We start from the raw sequence: 22,036 nt of genomic DNA, 5'->3' as shown, positions 1-22,036 counted from the left end.
AAGAGGCAGAATGATTTAAGTATCTTCTTTCTTCTTTTTGAATGAGAAGTAATTCTGAGACTCAGAAACCCTTGAGCTTGTTAGGTGGACAGACATCCTTTCCATCTCATGTGGATGAGTGTTTATTCAGTGTCTTTAATATTTATTTGCCCCAATTTTGATTTAAAAAGCCTCATTTACACCTTAAACTTTGTACTAAGCCTCTCTCTTTTACACTGTCCTTCTCCAATGTTTTACCTCTTAGTTATGATTCTGAAACCAAGAGTACATCTCGAGTATCATGTAGCTGTAATGGGAGTTCTGCTTCATGACTGTTGCTACTGTATAATGCTGAGTTAAAAAAAAAAAAGCGCGTTAATGGGTAGCCTGAGTACTGTCATCAAAATAATCTCATGCTGGTTGAGGACCCTCAAGTTGATGACAGTGTTTCCCAAGTTAAACAGTTCAATTACATTTTTTTCTCCCTTATTTGGATTTTTGAGAAAACTTTACAAAATTCCTGGCCTACATTGTGTTGACAAGATTCCTGTTTGCTACTAAAATGTTGATTTTGGTACTAAACCTTCTAAATATAACTGTAGGCTTAGTAAATTTTGTGATTAGAATATAAACCAAGCTCACAATTGTTTCATGTTATAAAAAGGACATATTTCTGTGGTGATGGGTAGTCATTAAAAAAAATCCCTAAATAAAAAGGAAAACTTCTTAAATTAGATAATTTCTCAATAACACAGGAGAAAACAAACATTTCTAGTTCTAGTAATAGTTAGGAATAGTTAGTGCCCCATTCTCCTCTTCAGTGCAGAAACTTAGCTCTCTTTAAGTCTTGAAATTGTTCTGAGAGCATCTTTAAACTGAAGATGTGGTAGATCTGCATCAGACTGGTTCAGCTTGGTAAGAGCAAGCTTGGCTAAAAAGGTCCTTGGATATGGTTTTTCTCCTTTAGGCAGTAAATATGAATCCAAACCCACTAAAATGGAAATTCACTAGAACTGCAGGACCTCACCTAACAGGACCTGGGATGCTAGCTAGAGTTGTTTAGAGTTTTTCAAGCATCCTTTATGCTTCTGTCTTACACACACACACACACACACACACACACACACACACACACACACACACACACACACACTTACCCCCCTCCCTCACCCTCCTCACACACACAGATGCTTCCCAGAAAGGAAAAAGGTCTGAGAAGGTGAAAGTTGTCACAAAAGCCCACCTAGCACCAAAGACTTCAGGGAGATGGCTGAAAAAGTGATGGCCAAAGTAGTGCAGGAGATTTGAAAACACTTCGGAAAAGGTAAGGCCTTAACACATAGTTGCACAGGGTAACAAGAAGTCAGAAGGGAAAGCTGGGAGGAAGCAGCATATGTGAGGACGCTGGTATATGAGACAATGGAGAGGCAGAGAAGATGGCCACTGGTTCAAGCCAGTTATCACAGCTCAAACATGATCCCCAAAGTCTCAGAGATCCTTGGACAGGGCCACTGTTTCAGCACCCTGCTCCACATAGTACAGCACCTAACTAGGGCAGGAGATCAGACCTATTCTTACAGATCTTCAGGGAAAAGGAGTTTCCAACTTTCCTCAGTCATGTGACAGTTTGTCCATGTGAGAGTGTACGTGCGTTTAAATTAGATTCGAAAATGGCCAAGATAATTAAAGGTAATTAAGAATGGGAAGGTTCCCCTCTGAACTTTAAGAAGAAAGCAGCGTGGCTAAGGTTCTAAACCTTGACAATTCGGGAAAGTGGGATATAAGATCATAAAATAAGAAAAGTTTTAAGACTGAGGTCTGAGATAAAGTAAAAAGAGTAAGGAGGATATTATTTCCAGGAAGGTAAAGATTAAATGGAATTCTGTTGGGGAGGCAGTAATAAGAAGCAGCTTTTCAAACAGGAAAGGTTAGAAGGGAGTGGTAATCAGGAATTTCAGATCAAGGAAAATACAATATTTCTAACGTGAGATATCAGTGATAGGGCAAAACATTATTTTTATACATTGGTCCTCACTCCACTAAGGCAGCTGGTTGAATAAGGGATCTCCAAAAAGTCTGGCCAACTGTGTTGTGACAGGAAGAAAAAGAATTGTGAGAGCAAAGACAGGACCAACAGAATGCTAAATGCTGAACTACTCAGAACTTAATATACTAAGACGGATATTAAATGCAATTAAGTTAATTAGCATCTGCCGTGGCCTATTGCTCATTTCTCCAACCCAGTCTCTTGTTATGTTTCAGCACAAATGACTGGTTATGTGCCACCAAGTTATATGTTAAAAACATATAATGCACCGCAGGCCATTAAAAAGATGCTTTAACATAGCAATTCTCTTTGGAGAATGGGATGAACTATGCCCTAAAATTGGCCCTTAATGGGCTCCATAGGAGCAACTGAAAGAGTATCCACTCCAAAAGACTTATGATAGAAAGTTCTGACAAGAAAGTTGTTTCTAACAGTTTCAGGCTATCCTTCTACCCCATTCCCACCCCCTTCTCCAAAAATAAACTGATATTGAAAACACTGGAACAACTGCTCCCATAATTGTTTTTATAAAAACACATTGTACTCATGGAACATTTTCTTTATTTCTTCTTTAATTGCCACCTTTTGAGTACATAGAAAGTACTCCATTCCTGTAAGCCAGCAGGTGACTTTGAGGTCTTGGGGATCACAATATAGGCAGAGTTGGTGATTTCAAGCCAAAATTTAGCTGCAAAACAGAGCAAACAAAAACAAAAGCAAAACAAAGACCATTTCCTAGGAACCAACCATAGCAGTTAGTACAAACAGCTAGCTATTAGAGTAGAGAAATAGAAGAAAGTGTTCCAGTTTGATTATTTTCCCTTTTTGATGGCAGCTGTAGGGAAGGAGACATGTTTCATCTAGTGCCTTTTCACTAAGTAATTTTCCAGGGCTCACTGCACACAAAGCATCAAAGCCTAGGAATGAGACTGAATCAACCTCACAAAATGCTCCTTGTCCATTCATCCCCACAGACACAAGAGAATGATGGTGGGAACACACACAATCAAGAATACAGGCTTGTTCATTTTACTATCTAGCTGTAAGTAGTAGAGTAGGCTGGTGAAAGGAATCATAGACTGGGAAGTCTGTATACTTATATACATGATAGGCTTCCTTCCATTTCTCTCTGACTACTTTCAAGTGTTGTTTCTCTGTTTGTGAATATATTTAGGTAGCAATGACTAGGTAGGTTTATATTTTGCTTAAATTTTTCCTTTTGAAATATCTTCCCTTTTTTGTTAGGTCCCCTTTCCCCCTTCCCACCTATTCTCCACCCTCCCACCCCAGCCTATATATTCACAAGTTAATAAGTTAGTAACAATATTAGTAAGAATAGTAACAACAACAACAACCAACAACATTAATAATATTAATCCCCTATATCTGTATAGCACTTTACGATCTACAAAGCGCTTTCACATCCATTATCTCATCTGTGCCATAATGCATCAGTCATCAGACGCACAGGCCTTCAACTGTGCAAGGAAAATAGATAAAATGTTAGCAGTCAAGTGGTGAATAAAGGGGAAGAAAAGGCTAATAGTGAGGGATGTTGAAGCTGTAAAACTTTTTAAAAGAGGGGAGACCACTGAATAAAAATGTGATTTTAAAATGTATATTAAAATTGAGATTTGAGTTTAGTGTGTGGCATAGAATACTAGTTGCCCTCAGACTAAGTATGTATAGCCCCAATCAGTTGTTGCCACAAATTGTTCAGCATATCTGATATTATATGTACTTAACTCATAGGAAAAAAACTTAGTCGAACTGAGATGCCGCAACATTTTCTTTAAATGACATTGGCATTGCAAGATTAAACACTTAAAGAACACTAAAGCCATGGTATGAGTGCACTTTTGACAAAACGGGAATAAAACATTTAGGAAACTACTTAAATAAAAGCAATCTATGTACTTCATTTATCTTTAGTGTTGATTTTATAGCTATTTTTATAATTTATCCCAGACTATTATAAAATATATAAAACGGAGATATAAAGTATCAGCAATATAACTTTGCACTTTAAATAATTTTCAGCTACAGATTTTGCTTTTATAAAACAAACTCTCAAAGCAGCTGTTTTGCTTCCTTGTAAAAGGTTTTGTAAATGCATATACTCGAGTCCCTGATGGACTTAGCTGTTGTGACCTTTAGACTTTTCCAACATTTTAACCCTTAGACAATGGAACAAACAAATCTTTTGTGCCTTGTTTAGCTACTCGTTTCCACACAGGACAGTGGAGTTTAAAACTTTAAAAAAAGTACGTGTGTGTGTGTGTGTGTGTGTGTGTGTGTGTGTGTGTGTGTGTGTGTGTGTATACACATATATATGTATATACACACATATTATATATATTATATATTCATTTAAATTCATTAATGAGCTTTAAACTGTGGGGTGAATCTGTGAGATGAGGTAAGGAAATTTGGCACATTTCAAACAGTATCCTTTAAGTTTTGGTAAATTGTGCAACACAACATATTTTTCCTCTGTGATCTACAGGTGCTATCCACATAAGTGGGGGTGGTTAGTAGCAAGAATCACTGGAATGTTTCTAGTAAATCAACAGGGACAAGTTCCCCAAATACTCACAACCAAATGTTGACATAGAAGTAAAAATATATACAGTACAGTCACTTGTTTGTAGTTTGGCACAATGTTTTCCATTTTTTCCTTGTGGGTAAATAGTGCATAAACTACTTGTGCAACTGTATAACTTTTTAAGCCTTTCACATAGAACATCAGATTAAAGTTTGCTTCCGAAGACTTATTCCCACAATTTAAAATTCTTTTCTTTAAGCACTTACATGTTAACATACATACCACAAGGCATATTTTGAAAGAAATATAACACAAACATCAAATGTCTTTCTGGAAAATGCAAGTCTCTTCTTCAAACACAGGTAAAACCCAAAATGTTGTTTCTGCTTTTAGGAGATTGTAGTTGGAATCCCTGCAGAAAAATCAAACAATTTATGCCATCTTAGTTTCAGTGTATGTCCCACAAAGGGATCATACAATCTAAATTTGTTAACATCATACTTGATGCTGTATGATGCAGAAAAAGATACAAAGAGCAAGGGGCACTGGAAAGTACTCCTAATTGCCACATGTTGAGATTTTGTTTTCCAACTAGTGCTCTTTTTGTTTAAATGATCTTGGCTTTTTGTCTGCAAGACGTTTTAATTCTGTTGTTCAGAATCTGTCTTACTGCAAAGCCCTTCCCCTCCCAAAATCATTCAAGAGCATCCTTTCATTCTATTTTCTTAATAAGTCAAAACCTAATGCTGAATAGCAGAAGAAAAAGTAGCCTTGTTAGAGCTTATCCCTAGCCAAGCCACAATAAAATTGCCCAATCTTTTGGGTGGCTTAAAAGTATAGGGATTTTCATGCACTTTTTTCTTTTCTTTTTAATTTGAAAAAGAAAGGAGTGGGGCAGTTTCTTTCATGCAAACTTTTGCCTTCAAGAGGGAAAAAAGTGAGGGACTACGAGCTTAGCAGGTAGTAGGAAAGCTAAGGGCTGACTATATCAGTCATTTTGGTGCAGCATTACCTCAGTTTTTCAAAAGAAGCTGTCCCAGGCTCATCCTTGTGGACCTGTTCTCGCTCCATGCGCTTTGACTTACACTTTTCATCTCTCAAGGCCTTGGAGCTGGATTTGTGACGATATAACTTTTTGTGTGTTGGTCCGTTATTGCCTAAAGTGCTCACATTACTATACTTTTTGTCAAAGAAGGCAGAGCAAGAGTCCTCGTTATAACCAGGCATGTTTGCATGACCAGGATCACCCATTGCTGCTTTCTCACTGCTTTTGCTCACACCCTTGATTGACCTGTGATTCTTAGTGGCTCCTGGGGGCCCACTGTTGACCCTTTTCTTAGACTCCTGTGGTGTCCCAGCCAATATTTTGAGGGTTTTTAATTTTAGACTATTGGACTCAGGGGAGTAGAAAATATTGGAGTCCCCATGGTGCTCCACAGGTTCCCAAAGGGGCTCTATGGAGGCCATCATGAATCTCTGCACGTCTGCCATACCAGAGGCAATATTGGACAAGATATAGGAAGGCTCCTGAAATTCCCGTTGGTCATCATCCAGGAGGCTGTTGGTGTTGGTGCCCATGCTCATGTCACTCCAGTTTGGGTTGCTTTCTTTCCCCAAAGCCCAATCTCCAGAAAGTCCTTTCTGATTTGGAACCTTCATAGGGGCCATAGGGCCACCATGTTGGATACATTCAGCCAATGATTTCCCAGTGGAGGATATGCTGTTGGTTTGGCCTCCCCCACGGCCAATGCCAATCTGCATTTTTTCTCCATTGAAGGCAGCCATGTATTTCCCTTTCTTTGTTGACTTAGGGACCTGGCGGGAGGTTTTGCCAAGTGACTTTTCAATCCCTTTGTTGGCTTTGAGGGATTTTTTCCTGGTGTTTTTCTGAGAAGAGCTTTGGTTCACAGCTCCACTCTTGCTGGGTGAACTTTTCTTCCTTGATTTCAACACTTTGCTGTTGGTACTAATTTGACCAGATGGATCATTAAATGTTGACAGGCAAGGGTTTTTTTGGAGCATGCTGACAGAATCTTCATCATTAAACATGTGGAACTGAAACTGATGGTTATTTAAAGTAAACCCATCATCCACTTGAACCTGCTGTGAAAGGGTACTGCAGTCCCACTTGATTTTCTCCATGCTGCCTAATGGTCCTGGAACTCCCTCTTGGAGTCTCTTCAGTGTCCCTAGTGTCTTGATACTCTCACATCTAGTAATTTGAGGGGAAAGACTAGGGGTGTCAGGTGGGGACATCTCTGAAAGGGAAGAGTGGCGGAATTTGTCAGGAGTGAAGTTGGAGATATCCAGGAGGTCAGTGGACTCCTTTAGTGGTGCTATCTCATCAATGCTCTGCTGGATCACCAGCTTAGGGCTGCAATGGGCCAGGAAGTCATCAGTGATATCATCATCACCATCTTTGTCACAGGACTTCAAGTTTAAGGAGCAATAATTGCTTGAGTTGACAGAGAGTGGAGCCATTGAATCAAAGTTAAAGAGCCGACCATTATCCATATTGACTGGGCCCTGCTGGAAAGGAAAGCAGATCTCTCCATTGTTAAAGTGACATAATTGGTAAGAGTCATCAGATGGGAGTTGAGTGTCTCGTACAGAGGCATATAGGACCTTGTTGCAACTACTGCCACCACTATTGAGGCAGACTGGAGTGTATGTTGTAGCCGTGAGATTATTTTCCATGGATACCACTTGGGAGGTTCCAAATTCACAGGAATGGGTTGGGGCTATCTCCCTTGAGACTTCAGTCATGAATTCCTGGGGACTAGAAGTAGCCTTGTTGGGCCACACATTTCCATAGTTGCTTGATTCTGTTTTGAAGTTATGAGATGATTGTTGCAGCTCGGAGTCAGAAGATGAGGAGAGTACACAGTCCTGGGCAGGCTGGAGAGGTACAAATGATTTTTCGGTCGGAGTGAGACTGCTTCCATTTTGCTCTGGAGAATGGTGGTTGAAGTATGAAATACTACCATTATTTGACAGATCAGAAGCATCTAACAATGTCTGCAGATACCCTCCAGGGATAACAGGTATATTAGTGGCAACATTAGCAGATGATAGAGGCATTTCAGAGGAGCAGGTGGTTGGTAGGAAAGTGGAATTCTTAGCAACCTTTGCCTCATGAAATTCAGATATATGGGAACTTCTTGATGTCCCAGGAATAACTTCATTGTTTAAATTAGTTTTGGAGGATTGGTCTTCCAAAAGAGGGCTCATTTGAACAACCAGCTTGCTTTCTTGACCAGCAGTTTTGATTTTCTTGGACTTTAACCTAGCTTCACTTTTAAATTTGATTTTATTGAGCACTTTCCTTTCAGGTCCCTTAAACTCTGTGTCTTGGACTTTGGCTTTGACTGGGTCAGAACCTGTGATGTCATTTAAATGTGATCCATTTGCACAGCTAGGGGCAGCCAGAGGCGCTGACTTCAGTATACCTTTCAGACCTCCATCTTCTTTACAATTATTATCTTGCCTCTGATCACTGAAAAATGAGACCTGATTACTACTTACTGAGGTTTCAATGGATGGGATTCTTTGAATCCTATGCCTATTGCCAAGTTTAGATTTACGTTTGCGAGCAGGTGGCAGGAATGACACCTCAAAGCTACCTGGTTCAAAGTTTTGCTTTTGGCATAAGGGTGTCTTCATGGAGTCCGTGTTGCAGTTTCTCTGCTTCTTCTTTTTTTGCCAGAAGCCTTTCAAGGGTGCCAGCTTGGCATATTTGTTGAGCTGATTCTCACTCAAATTCACTGTTGTCTCACTAGCATCCACTTTGCCCAACTTCACCAGCATGTTCTTTTCACCTTTAAAGCGATTGATGATGATATATTTTATAATAACAGGGGGCTCCTTACGGGTTGCTTTTCTTCTCTTTTTGGGGCACCATTCATCATCATCTTCCTCTTTGGAACCACCTGGCAGCCATTCCTTCCTCTCATTTACTTTTTCACCCTCTAGTGAGTCAACATCATATAGATAATCTTCGCTGTATCTGACTTTTCTCTTGGCTCTCAGCCCATAGTTCTGCTGGGAGGAGGAGCCGCTGGAATTAGTGTCCCGAGCCATATAGCGGCTACAGTCTTTGATCTCACCCATGGCATCATATGAGATCTCAATAAAGGAACTGTCATCATTGAAATTCCCCGATGTCTCCAAGGGATTAGCAAGATGATCCTGCTTTGGATTCTTAAATTGCTCTACCTCAGTCTCACTACATGGTTTATTTAAGACAGATTTTTCTCCATTATCTTTTCCATCTCTTTTCTCTACACCTTTGTCTTCCTGTCCTTCCTCTTTGCCTTTCTTCTTGTCCAAATTTTTATCTTCCTCCCCCCAGATGATGCTCACATCAGGGACTTTGAATTGGGAAAGATCACTGCTCTGCTTCAATGTCCCACTCTTAGATTCCCGCTTGGGGCAGGCAGTAAAGACACTGGGAAAAAAGTTGAATTGGGCATCCTCTTGCATCAGAAGGGTGGTCTTGTCTCGAACATTGTCCTGAAAGGACTCATATCGAATTTTCAGGGAGCAGACATCACTGCCCAGTGTTGACTCATCATCATCAAACATGTAGTTATCCACATCTTCTTCAGAGAATAAGTTGACAGACAGCTCATTCTTAGAACAGAGATCAAGCAGTTCAATCTTACTCTCACTAATAAAAGTCTCAAAGTAACCCCAATCCTGATTGGAATTTGCAAGCAAAGCTTCTTCTGTGTTGCACTTATCTAATAGTAATGCCTCATAATAACTTTTCTGAGCTGGATCCTCCAAGTCAATGTCAGGTTTCTCAGCTTCTCGCCTATCTCCTGCTCTTGATTTATGAAGGGGAAAGCCTAGGAGTTGGTCTGAGAGCAGATGCTCTCCATATTTTATATTTTCTCCAGCATTAATACATTGAATCCCTATGTCAGAGACTGCACATGTTTCATAATCCCTATTTAGATCACCAACTTTCAGACTGATCCCTGGCTCGGGATCTACTGCATCCTTGGATTCCATGAAGCAGCCCAAGCAAGTCCGGCTTGGCTGCATGAGGCAGTCCCCATTCAGAGCTGACATGCCTGCAGGCTCCATTATAGCAAATGGAGCTTTCTCACACTCATTGGGCAGTGACCATGTGCTCAGACCTTTTGCAACACCAGATGTAAGGGAGATGGCATTCACAGAAGCACTATTAGCAGCATGCTCAGGTGCTTCTATCAGGTCCAAAGGAGAGGGAGGGCTCTGCATGCAGGGCTTCTTAGAGGGTAGAGGCAGGAGACCCTTGGGATACATCAGGGCCTCTTTTTGTGCCACCGGTATAGGCTGGATTGGTGCAGCAGCTTCTAGAGCTGCAAATGACTTCATTGCCACATCCTGGTCCTCTGAGTCTAGAGAAAAGGGAAAGAAATGACAGGAATAAAGTTAAGGGTCTTAGATCAAACTCATTAACTCTCTTCCCCTTGATCAGTTTCTGGTACTTGATCTTACTATATAAGCTAAGCTTCTTCTTCTCTACCTTTAAAAATCAAAGCCACAACGTTAGAGAGCAACACTGATTTTTTATTTTAAAATACTTTTTTTTTGTAGAGATGGGGACTTGCTATGTTGTCCGGGCTTGTCTTGAACTCCTGGCCTCAAGAGATCCTCCTACCTCGGTCCTTGCAGAGTGCTGGTATTACAGGCATGAGCCACTGCACCTGGCCAACAACATTGATTTTATACAAAACATTCATGCAAGTAAAAAATAACAATACTTTAAGCCCAGCTTCTTTTTCAGAGAAAGACAAAATCCTCTTCAGAAATGAGGGAAAACAATGGGCTGCTTGATCAAATGGAAAGCCAAGACTTTCAGGGGTAAAACGCTCAGATGGAACATTCATGATTTTGAACTATGAGGTTCAGGTCCATACTTTGGACTCTAGTATGAAAACTCCTAGTGAATCTAAAAATTCCAAATCTCACATCAGAGCAAATTTCTAATCCACTAGGAATTTTGAGAAACTTCATATGACAGAGATAATTTGGGAAGATAAAGGGGTCAGATTTGATGCCTCTTAAGAGACCTTCTAGCCTAGTTGGAGATTTGGTGGAATACAATTTAGGATTAACATCAATCTTAGAGGAATCCTGGACTCAACCTGTCTCAATTTTGTGGATAATGAAAATCTACAGTAATAACAAAGAACTACTGGGAGAGATATTACATGGTATAATTAAATTTCCTTACCATTTTCTTTGACCCCATTAATCAGAGTGTTTTCTCCATTGGCTGAGGCAACAATGGCCTTATCTTGTTGGTTATCCATGAATGTAACCTCTTATTGTTTCATTCCAAGTCCAAATGTTGTCCAACCTGTACATTTCAAACATAAAATATCAGTCATTAAATTTGTTTTATTCTGTGCTTTACAAGTTATTTCAGCTAGAGGGAATTTAAAAGACTAATTGAGATTTACCTGTTTCCAGTCTAGTTTCATCACTTCTATTGTTTTTGTTTTCATGGTTAATATCTACCATATAATCATAATCAATTTGGAAACTCACATTTCATGCATACATCTTAGGTCCTTCTATCCCCCGGGCCACCATACTATTCAAAACTGAAATCTGAAGAAGCAGGCAAACTTACTCCTGCCTCCAGATAGGAACAACCTTAACCTAATCATGGTTGCCCAACTAGGAAGGTTGTAAAGCAGAGTCCAGACTAACCTGAGATAAGGGGTGTGTGCGTGTGGAGATTAATTTTATTTTTATTTGCCTCATTCTACTTCAGATGATCAGAAGTTCTTCCAAAACAAGCCAATTTATACATATATACACATATACGTCACACTTAGATTTTCTCTCTCTGTGCCTTAAAAATCTGACTGCTAAAAGTGAAGAAGATAGATAATTATTTGGTTTCTTGCCTTTTAGGACTTTAACTTAGACTTTGACAAGTAATCCTCCACGCCCATAGCAAGAGACTTACAAAGAAGATCTAGATTTTTCTGAAAAGCCCCAAGCATAATCTGATATTTTTAAGGCATAGTACACATATCAATAGCCCCTCACCTCCTGCTCCTCTACCTGGATGGTAGCTATGTGCAAAATGGTAGGAGACAAGATAGATGTATCTGTATGCCCAGTCCCCTGTCTCTAGACCTTTTCTCCAGCCAAGTATCCATCCTTTTATTGAAAAGCACATGCTACTGATAGCCAAGCAACAATTAAAAAAAATCTAAATTGTATATTAATTTACCCTAAAACATACATATACCATAAAAGATAGGGGTCCAGCACTGAGAGAACAAGAAGCACTAACAGTTTCACATGATGTGGTCTGTAAGATATTTTTACTTACTGGTACCTATTTCCTTATCTATAAAATAAGAAGACTGTATTAGACAATCTTCAAGTTTTAAAAATGTTAGACGACTCTGAGTTTCTCCAAACACTTATATATTAGAATTGCCAAATTTTCTTCTGATTTTATATGGGACCTGACTTGATGAGTAGCCAATAAATCATAAGTGTCAGGGAAAAGAGAAAAAGATGCTTACTTTTATGTACACAGAAAGAAAAGCTGAAGGGTTTTACAAGGTGAAGAGAAGTGTACTCTTTGACAAAAGGGGCTCATTTGTGAGCAGAATGAACATAGGATAGTTGCCTCTGTTTCAAAGAGGACCCTATGGGTCAGATGGAATCATACTGCTATCATAGATAACTTTGTTCATCCTTCTTTTTAAGAAGTTCAGTAAGACTTCAGGTATCATTTGCCCCTCTTTTAATCCCCCTCCCACTAATTCCATCTTGACAGGGATTTGATAAGGGCTTAAATTATTGAAATCCATTTGTAGGTTTCAATAATTTGATGTCTTTTTGTCCCTTATGTTTATGGTTAGTTGAAAGTAAGTTCATTTTTATCACCAGGAAGCCCCAGGTACAGAAAGGGAGACTGTAATAGCCAATGTCATAAAACATCAAAACGATAGATCTATGAACGGAACCCAAGTCTCCTGACCAAGAGTCCAGGTGTTCTTTCTTAAAACACAAAATGCCCTCTCCATAATTCTTACCATTTCCTACCCCTGACCAAAAGAGGGCTATAGAAATAAAAGTTTCCAATGTTACTGATCTGTATTTCTATCCCCTTTCAGGTAATGATATAAACAACAGCTGCCTCAGATAAGTATTATTATTAGTAAAAATTAATGTACCATGAAATATATACAGGTGCAATACACTTAAGTATCCACAATTAGTGACTAGGTGTAGTGGTTGATGCCTATACTCCCAGTGCTTTGGAAGGCCAAGGCAGAAGGATTTCTTGAGGCCAGGAGTTTGAGACCAGCCTGGGCAAAATAGCAAGACTCCATCTCTACAAAAAATATAAATAAAAAAAATTAACCAGGCATAGTGGTGCATGCCTGTCATCCTAGCTACTTGAGAGGCTGAGTAGGGAGGATCACTTGAGTCCAGGAGTTTGAGGCTAAAGTTAGCTGTGATTGTGCTGCTGCACTCCAGCCTGCCTGAGCAACAGAGCAAGAAACCCCCAAAACCAATCATTCAATCTTGTCAGACAGAACAAGCATACTATGTAAGGGTACATATCGGTGCTGCTGCAACTTTACTCTGGGATGTTATTTTCCTAAGAATATTAATTTCCTCTAATGGAAAAATCTGACCAGGCTCCCAAGGATTTATGACTATGAAGTAAAGAGGATCTTATAGGGTTGAGAATAGAGAGGAGATACGCTTTGGCAAGGGATAGAGAAGAGGTAAAGTGGGGTGTGGGAGCTTGATGAATTGGGAGGTGGAGAGGAAGGAATGAATGCTCACTAGGTGCTAGGCTGCATATAGTTACAAAAGTTATCTAATTTAGGACGCATAATTATTTTGTAAGGCTGGTTCTACTAGGTTCCATTTTTAATAGAAAAAACTGAGTATCATAGATATTAACTTAATGATTATCAATAATATGGGCCTTTGTTCTTCAGAATTAGAAGGCTAGACTCTGAGCAGTCCTTTAGTCCTTTCCTATGGCTTTTCAAATCTCAACTCTAAAGGGAACCTAACTAAAAGTACATATTTTCTTACGTTTTTATTTACTTATACCTTGGCTGTTTATAAAGATTATTTTGGAGAGGAATTATAATTTCTTATAGTTACAATACAAACAGTTCTGGGCTTGCTTTAGGAAAAACCTAAAGCAAGCCCAGAACTGTTTGTATTGTAACTATAAGAAATTATTTTAGGACAGTAAATAACTATAAGAAATTATTTTAGGACAGTAAATTAGGTGGGATTTAAAAAATCTATTTTAAGCTAAAATACTTTTGGAAGAATTACAAAAAATTGCTTTGGTGATCATGGTAAATCACATAGTATAATGGCATTAAAATAACATTAGCACAGAGACAGAAATTTTGAAGCAAGAAAGTGCTCAATTAAACTGGAAAAGTAGATACTGGGGCTGAGAATCAAGGCATTGAGCCTCAAGAGAATTTTCTGATGCTAATTCAAAGTGTTCCTGTCAGTTTTACTATGTGGGAGAGTTTCACAAGATGCTTGAATGATTCTGGGCAGGAGTTATGAAGATTTTATCCATTCCCTTTTCCACTCATTACCCTGGCAGGCCTGAGGCGGCAAATGAAGAGTTGCTTTCTATTGTATTGAAGGATTCATATTGTATTCTAAGAAGAAAAGTACTAAGATTTCTTCCTGACTCAGGAGAAAATATGATGGTAGTACCAGTTGGACTGTGCAAGTCCCTGTGTGAATGAGTGAATCTTGTATGGACACATTTGCATGTATGTCTGTGTGTAAATGGGCATGTGAGAGGCTGATTGAGTGTGGACTTGGGAGCAAGAGGTCAGGGCTCTCCTGGTGAAGTGGCTGATGATGGCAGTTGCTCTGCTTGGACCCTAGTGCCTCCATAAATGCAGAAGTGGGGCGCCATTTTCTAAAAGTCAACAAAGCTTTTCTCAGAGAGAAGCTTCCGAAAGTGATGGCTATTGCCAGACTGTCTGACCACTGCAGCACCAAGTCGGACACTGGTAGCAAGGGCTGTGGAGGGAGCACAGCGAGGGAGCCAGAGACAGAGTCTCACTGGAGAAGACAAAACAAGCACTCCATCACCATCTTGAAAACTGGGCAAGGAAGTGTTCCAGTTTGCTCACCATGGAGCAATGGATGCCCTCTCTGTGACCAGTGGGTTAACACTTAGGGGTTTCATGACCCAGAAGCAATATCTTGAAAGTACAAACTTCAGAGGAACAGGATGAGAGTAGAGACTCAGGTGCCCCACCTCATACCCAAATCCAGCCAGGGGACAAATGGTGTGACCAGAAAAGGACAAGGAAGACCCCCTAAAAGATCACTGGTGAGTCCTGGGCTGACCCAACTCCCTCATCCCCAGCAATTATCTGAATGTCAGACTCAGATGACGGGCATGACTAAGAGGGACAAACTCAGATGGAGCCTGGATGGCAGCTGCGCTAGGAGAACTCTACACTGGGATAAGCCTGGCTGGGGTGCAACTGGGGAGGAGACAATCCCACAGCTCATCACTGGAGGGGACTCCCCTGACCTTACGAGAGCAGGAGGGGAGAACTGATGCCCCACCCACCCCTACTAACCCCTCCTCTCATCCTGGGCCACTCACCAGGGAGATTGTGAATGAGTCCACAGTCCCACAGGAGCTGGCAGATGGGTTTACCTGTGAGCAGTGGAGAGTAATAATTACAAAACCTGCCACAAGATGGCAGTTAGTGCCCGGAAATTATTTTTTATTCTTTTGTTTTGGTTTAGTGTGTATGTGTGCATGTGTGTGTGTGTGTGTGAGGGTTCAATTTGCATCTCCTCCCCTTTGTTTGTTTTTGTCCTTCCTTTGTTTTGGTTTAGTGTGTGTGTGAATGTGTGCATGAGGGTTTGGTCTGCATTCCCTTCTCCCTGTTTTTAGTTTTGGTTTAGTGTATGTGAATGTTTGTATAAAGGTTTGAGTTGCATTCTCTTGCCTTTTTTTCTTCTTCCTCTTTCATTGTGGTGTATGTGTGTGTGTGTGTGTGTGTGTGTGTGTTGAGTTTCCTGTGTTTTGTTTTTTTGTGTGTTCTCTTTTCTGTTTGTTTTTTTGTTTTCTTTTTTGTCTTTTTGTTTTTTTGTTCTTGCTTTTGCTTTTGTTTTCCTGTGGTTCATTTTATTTTTTATTATTTTTGTCCATTCTATTTCATTCTACTTTTCTCTGTTCTCCTCATTACTGTTACTTTACTTTGGATTCAGGGGGGTACACACATACCCACTGCATTGTCCTATAGAGTGGTGGTGGGGAGTAGGTCTCAGGAGGCCCATACCCCAGTCAGTGAACATTATAACTTGTAAGTAGTTTCTGAATCCTAGCTCCCCACCCTCCACCTTATTGAACTCTCAAAACTAGAAGAAAAAGCAAAGCTTCCCTCCCCCAGCCCTGTTTCAAAACAACAAATTTGGAGACTCTGAAAAGGGCAGAATAGAGGGCTGAGCAAACAACAGAAGTGAAAGTCTTGCCCACTACCACCAAATAATGGAATTAAAGAGAAAAATGGAATTAAAAAGAAAGAGATCTGTCAAAAATAAGGAAAAATCAATGGAAGAATACAGGTAATTCCCTGTGTACTAGAGGCAATCACTGAAAAATCAGACCTCAGAGCCCAAGCAATGGAAACCACCAAGAACTGGCCCTAGAATACATCAGGGATTAGGGAATGGGTGGAAAGAATGAATAAGACTCAAGAAAGGCAAAATGCAACACTGAAAGAACTTGTAATAGAGAGTTTGGCTGTAAAAAACTTCATCCAGAAAATAAATGACAAGATGACAAGCATGGAAAGCAGGATAAATCAAGCAGAAGACAGAATCTTAAAGCTTGAAGACCAAAACATGTAATTAATCCAATCTGTTAAAAATATAGAGAGAAAACTCAGAAAGAAAGAATAAAGTCTCCAAGAGATGTGCAATTATATCAAGAGACTGAACTTACACCTGATTGGTATCCCAGGAGCAGAAAGGGAAATGGAGAACACCTTGGAACAAGTATTCCAGGAGGTTATCCAAGAAAACTTTTCCCATATCCCTGGAGATGTGACCATCCAAACACAAGAGATTCAGAAAATCCCCACAAGACATCAAATGAGAAGATCAACTCCTAGACACATAGTAATTCACCTACACAAAGCAGTATAAAATTAAAAAATCTTAAAGGCAGTGAGAGAGAAAGGTCAGACTAATTACTGGAGAAGACCAATCAGAAGAGCAGCAAAAGGAACTGGAGTTCAATTTTCAAAGTTCTCAAAGGTAATTTAAACCAATACTTTCCTACCCAGCCAAGCTCAGCTTCATCATTGATGGAGAACTAAAATCCTCCCCAGACATCCAATCCCTAAAAGATTATGCTGCTTCCAGACCAGCTCTACAGGAGATGCTCAAGAAAGTATTAGGCACAGAAAAAATAGGTGATGTGGGGGCCAAAGGGCAGCCCAAACTTTACCTGTACAATGACCACTTGTATACCCTAACCCTGAATTGTACCTTACATCTTTAAAATAAAATAAAAAAATAATTTAAGAAAAGCACAGAAGAAAAAAAGAGAGAAAGAACAACTATGTACTTCCCAAGAATGCAGAAAAACATGGAATCAACATAACACGCCTTGCTACTGCAAAATTGAAAAAGTTAAAGGAAAAAAAAAACACCCTTTTAAGATCCTCATGACAGGGATAAACTCTCACATTTCAATAATCAACCTGAACATCAATGGATTAAATGCACCACTGAAGAGACATAGAATGACAAATTGGATAAAAACCATGACCCAACAATATGCTGCCTCCAGGAAACATATCCCACTGCAGGGGACACCCACAGACTCAAAGTTAAAGGATGGAAAACAAAACTTTCAGGCAAATGGAAAGCAAAAGAAGGCAGGAATCGTGATTTTTATATCAGACAAAACAAACTTCAAGCTATCAAAAATTTAAAAAGATACCAAAGGACATTACATAATGATAAAAGTTTCAATCCATCAATAAAAAATATCCAGTCAAATATATATGCACCCAACACAGAAGAAACTACTAAGTAAACTAAAAAAGGATATTGACTCTAATACTATCATAATTGGGGACTTAAATATCCCACTAACAGCCCTAGATAGATACTTGAGTCAAAAAAATCAATAAGGAGATCTGGAACCTTGACTTGACGTTTGACAAAATGGACTTAATAGATACCTACAGAACACTTCACCCAACAATCATGGAATATACATTCTACTCATCACCACATGGAACATACTGCAAGATCGAGCACATCCTTGGCCACAAATCAAGCATAAACAAATTCCATAAGATCAAAATTCTACCATGCACCTTCTCAGACCACAGTGGAATAAAAATAAATATTGCCGCAAACAGGATTCCCCAAAACATACAATGACATGGACACTAAATAGCACAATGCTGAACAACTCCTGGGTCAAACAGAAATCAAAACAGAAATTAAGAGAATCTTGGAAACCAATGAAAACAAAGACACACCTTACCAAAACTTCTGGGGGTGAAATCGCTACTAAGAGGGGAATTTATATCTCTATGAAGACACATCAAGAAAATAGAAAGATCACAAGTAAATAGCCTAATAAATAACCTAAGGGAGCTGGAAAGGCATGACCACCAAAGCTCTAACTTCAACAGAAGAATCCAGATCATTAAAGTAAAAGTTCAAATACAGAACATAGAAGACAAAAATATCATAGGAAAAAAATCAATGAAATAAAAAGCTGTTTCTTTGAAAGGATAAACAAGATTGATGAACCCCTAGGCAGACTGACCAAGAAAAAGAGACAAACCCCCCCAAATAAATATAATCAGAAACACAAAAGATCAAGTCACAACCGATTTTAAATAAATACAAAAGATTATCAGAAACAAACTCAAAAACCTAAATGAAATGGAGGACTTTCTGACATTATACAACCTCCCAAGGTTGAAACAAGAAGAAATTGAGACTAACAACAACCCAGGAAATTGATTCCATCATAAGAAAACTATCTACCAAAAAAAGCCCTAGACCAGATGGTTTTCCAGTGGAATTCTACAAACCATACAAGGAGGACCTGATACCAGTCCTATTGAAAGTATTCCAGGCAATCGAGAAAGATGGAACTCTCCCAAAATCATTTTATGAAGCTTACATCACACTAATACCCCAATCAGGCAAAGACCCAACAAAGAAAGACAATCACAGGCCAATATCCCTGATGAACATAGAAGTAAGAATTCTCAACAAGATTCTAGGAAATCGGATCCAGCAACACATCTCAAAAATCGCCCACCATGACCAAGTAGGCTTCATCCAGGGATGCAGGGCTGGTTTAACATCAGCAAGACCATAAATGTAATTCAATACAGCAACAGGTGTAAAAACAAGAACCACATGATTATATCATTAGATGCAGAAGAGACTTTTAACAAGATCTATCTTCCATTCATGACAAAAACCCTTGAACACCTAGGTATACAGGGAACACACTTCAAAATAGTAAAAGCCAAAATATGACTAAATGGACAGAAATTGGAAGCATTTCCACTGAAAACCAGAACAAGTAAGGCTGCTCTCTGTCACCCTTCCTGTTCAACATAGTGTTGGAAGTCCTAGCTAGCACAATCAGACATGAGAAGGAAATCAGGTGTAACCAAATAGGAAAAGAGGAAGTTAAGCTATCCCTCTTTGTGGACAATGTGATTCTATACCTGGAAAACCCAAGGGAATCTGTCAAAAACCTCCTTGCACTGATAAAGAACTCTGAAAAAGTTTCAGGGTATAAAGTTAATGTGTAAAAGACAGCTGCATTTTTATATACCAAGTAGGCAGAGAACCAAATAAAACGTACAATCTCATTCACAAAAGTCACAAAAAATTAAAATACCTTGGTGTCTTCCTAACCAGAGAAGTGAAAGGCATCTACAACAAAAACCACAAAACAATGCTCAAAGAAACTGAAGAAGACACAAACAAATGGAAAAATATTCCATGCTCATGGGTTGGAGATGTCCATTCTACCCAAGGCAATCTACAGATTCAATGCAATACCCATTAATTTACCATCATCATTCATTTCAGATCTGGAAACAACAATATAGAAATTCATATAGAAACAAAAATGACCACAAATAGCCAAAACAATCCTCAGCAAAAGAAACAAAGCAGGAGGTATCACACTTCCAGACTTTAAACTTTATTATAAGGCTACAATAATCAAAACAGACTGATATTGGTACAAGAACAGGCATATAGACCCATGGAACAGAATAGAGATTTCAGAAGCAAAGCCTCAATTTCTCAACAAATTCATCTTCAACAAAGCCTCCACTAACAACCACTGGGGAGAGGATAATCTATTCAATAAATAGTGCCTGGGAAAACTGGGTGACCACATGCAGAAGTATGAAACAGAACCCCTACCTATCACCATACACAAAAATCAACTCCAAATGGATCAAAGACCTAAATGTAAAACCTCAAACTATAAGAATCTTAGGACACGCAGGAGACACCCTTACAGAAATTGGACTAGGCAACCAATTCCTGATCACAAACCCAAAAACATATGCCATAAAAAGCTAAGATAGACAAGTGGGACCTCATCAAACTGAAGAGCCTCTGCAAAGTAAAAGAAACCATCAAAAGAGTGGGAAGACAGCCCACAGAATGGGAAAAAATATTTGCCAACTGTATATCTGACAAAGGCCTAACATCCAGTATCTACAAGGAGCTCAAATATGCCAAAAGGAAAAAAACAAAATAAAACAGTCATATTAAAAAGTGGGCAAAAGACATGAATAGATACTTCCCAAAAGTAGAAATACGAGCTGCCAACAGACACATGAAAAAATGCTCAGCCTCACTAATAATCAGAGAAATGCAAATCAAAACCACACTGAGATACCACCTAACGCCACTTAAGAAGGACCATCATTCATAAAACAAAACAAAACAACAGATGCTGGCTAGGATGTGGAGAAAAGGAAACGATTCTACACTGTTGGTGGGAGTGCAATCTAATTCAGCCTCTATGGAAAACAGTGTGGTGATTTCTAAAAGAATTAGAAATTGACCTTCCATATGACCCAGCAATCTCCCTTCTGGGAATACAACTGGAGGAACTCAAATAATTCTACAAAAAAGATATCTACACACACCTGTTTATTGTAGCACTATTTGCAATAGCAAAAACATGGAAACAACTGTGCTGCCCACCAAAACTGGACAGAATAAGATACATGATGGTATATTACACAACCATAAAGGAGGACAAAATTATGGACTTTGCAGCAACTTGGATAGATTTGGAGTCTATTATACTCAGTGATCCATCACAGAAACAAAGGACTGAGTACCACATGCTCTCACTCATAAGTGGACTCTGAACACCTATCATAATACTAAAAAAGGGATTGGCAGTAGCAGGACACTGCTGGGTGGAGGGAACACATAAAATCAGTAAGGATGCCTGATTCTAATCCAGGCAAAGTGAGGTCAAATGGGAGGCCCAAAACTTCACCCGTACCTAAACCACTTATGTATGCAATCCTGACTTGTACCCCACAACTTTAAAATTAAAAAAAAGAAAAAAGAAAATAAACTGGAAAAGTGGCTGGGTGCAGTGGCTCACACCTGTAATCCCAGCACTTTGGGGGGCCAAGGTGGGAGGATTGCTTGAGCCCAGGAGTTCGAGATCAGCTTGGGCAGCATAGCAAGGCCTCGCCTCTACAAAAAATAAAATTAGTTGGGTGTGGTAGTGAGCACCTGTAGTCCCAACTAATTAGAAGAATGAGGTGGAAAGACCACCTGCAGCCCAGAGGTTGAGGCTGTGGTGAGCTACGATTGTGCCACTGCACTCCAACCTGGGTAACGGAGTGAGACCTTAACTCAAAATAAAATACAATAAGCTAGAAAAGCAATCCCTCCTATGTGTCCTTCCCCTCAGCTGGACTTGAAGAAGGCTCATAGATCCTGTTGCTGTGCATTTCCCCAGAGGCTTTGCAATTTCAGATCTCAGAGTCTAGGTGACTCACACCAATATTTGTGTTGGGGGCTGTTCCTGGCTTTTTAACTGGGAAAAGAAGCAAGGCAAGAAAATAAATCATGTTTTTATCTGTGAGTCAGGGAGAACATAGCCTTAGGGGTTTGAGTAGTGCCCGTTTCTAGTCTACCACTTTAAATCAATTCAACAAGTGGACTAGGTACTACCTGTGGTCATATTATTATATCAGACATTGCAGCAAAAGAAGACAGATGAATGAGACTAGATACCTGTTCTTTTTTGAGTTGGAGTCTCACTCTGTCGCCCAGACTGGAGTGCAGTGGCCGCTCTCAGCCACCACAGCCTCGACCTGCTGGGCTCCAGCGATCCTTCCGCCTCAGCCTTCCGAGTATCTGGAATTACAGGC

The 22,036-nt window shown here is 39.6% G+C and overlaps 1 protein-coding gene across 1 annotated transcript; it reads right to left on the bottom strand.

The window, feature by feature from the left end:
• Positions 1-4,446: 4,446 nt before the first annotated feature.
• NEXMIF (neurite extension and migration factor) lies at positions 4,447-10,923 on the bottom strand. Its single transcript, XM_008052658.2, has 3 exons — positions 10,798-10,923; positions 5,584-9,958; positions 4,447-4,983 (listed from the first exon to the last, which is right to left on the bottom strand). The coding sequence occupies exons 1-3, from the start codon at positions 10,874-10,876 to the stop codon at positions 4,890-4,892; spliced, it is 4,548 nt and encodes a 1,515-aa protein (XP_008050849.1). The 5' UTR covers positions 10,877-10,923; the 3' UTR covers positions 4,447-4,889.
• Positions 10,924-22,036: the final 11,113 nt, after the last annotated feature.

Source organism: Carlito syrichta, unplaced genomic scaffold (assembly GCF_000164805.1).
Source record: "Carlito syrichta isolate Samal-C Ts95f unplaced genomic scaffold, Tarsius_syrichta-2.0.1 Scaffold287096, whole genome shotgun sequence".
NCBI lineage: Eukaryota > Metazoa > Chordata > Mammalia > Primates > Tarsiidae > Carlito > Carlito syrichta.
This window is presented reverse-complemented; position numbering and strand designations above follow the sequence as displayed.

Bases quoted from the DNA above. Each gene is read 5' to 3' on its own strand.
- NEXMIF (XM_008052658.2), bottom strand. From the start codon at position 10,876: ATGGATAACCAACAAGATAAGGCCATTGTTGCCTCAGCCAATGGAGAA. The intron at 9,959-10,797 runs GTAAGGAAATTT...CCTTTTCTCTAG, and splicing joins TAATGGGGTCAAAGAAAATG to ACTCAGAGGACCAGGATGTG. The intron at 4,984-5,583 runs GTAATGCTGCAC...ATTTTTCTGCAG, and splicing joins GCTTCTTTTGAAAAACTGAG to GGATTCCAACTACAATCTCC.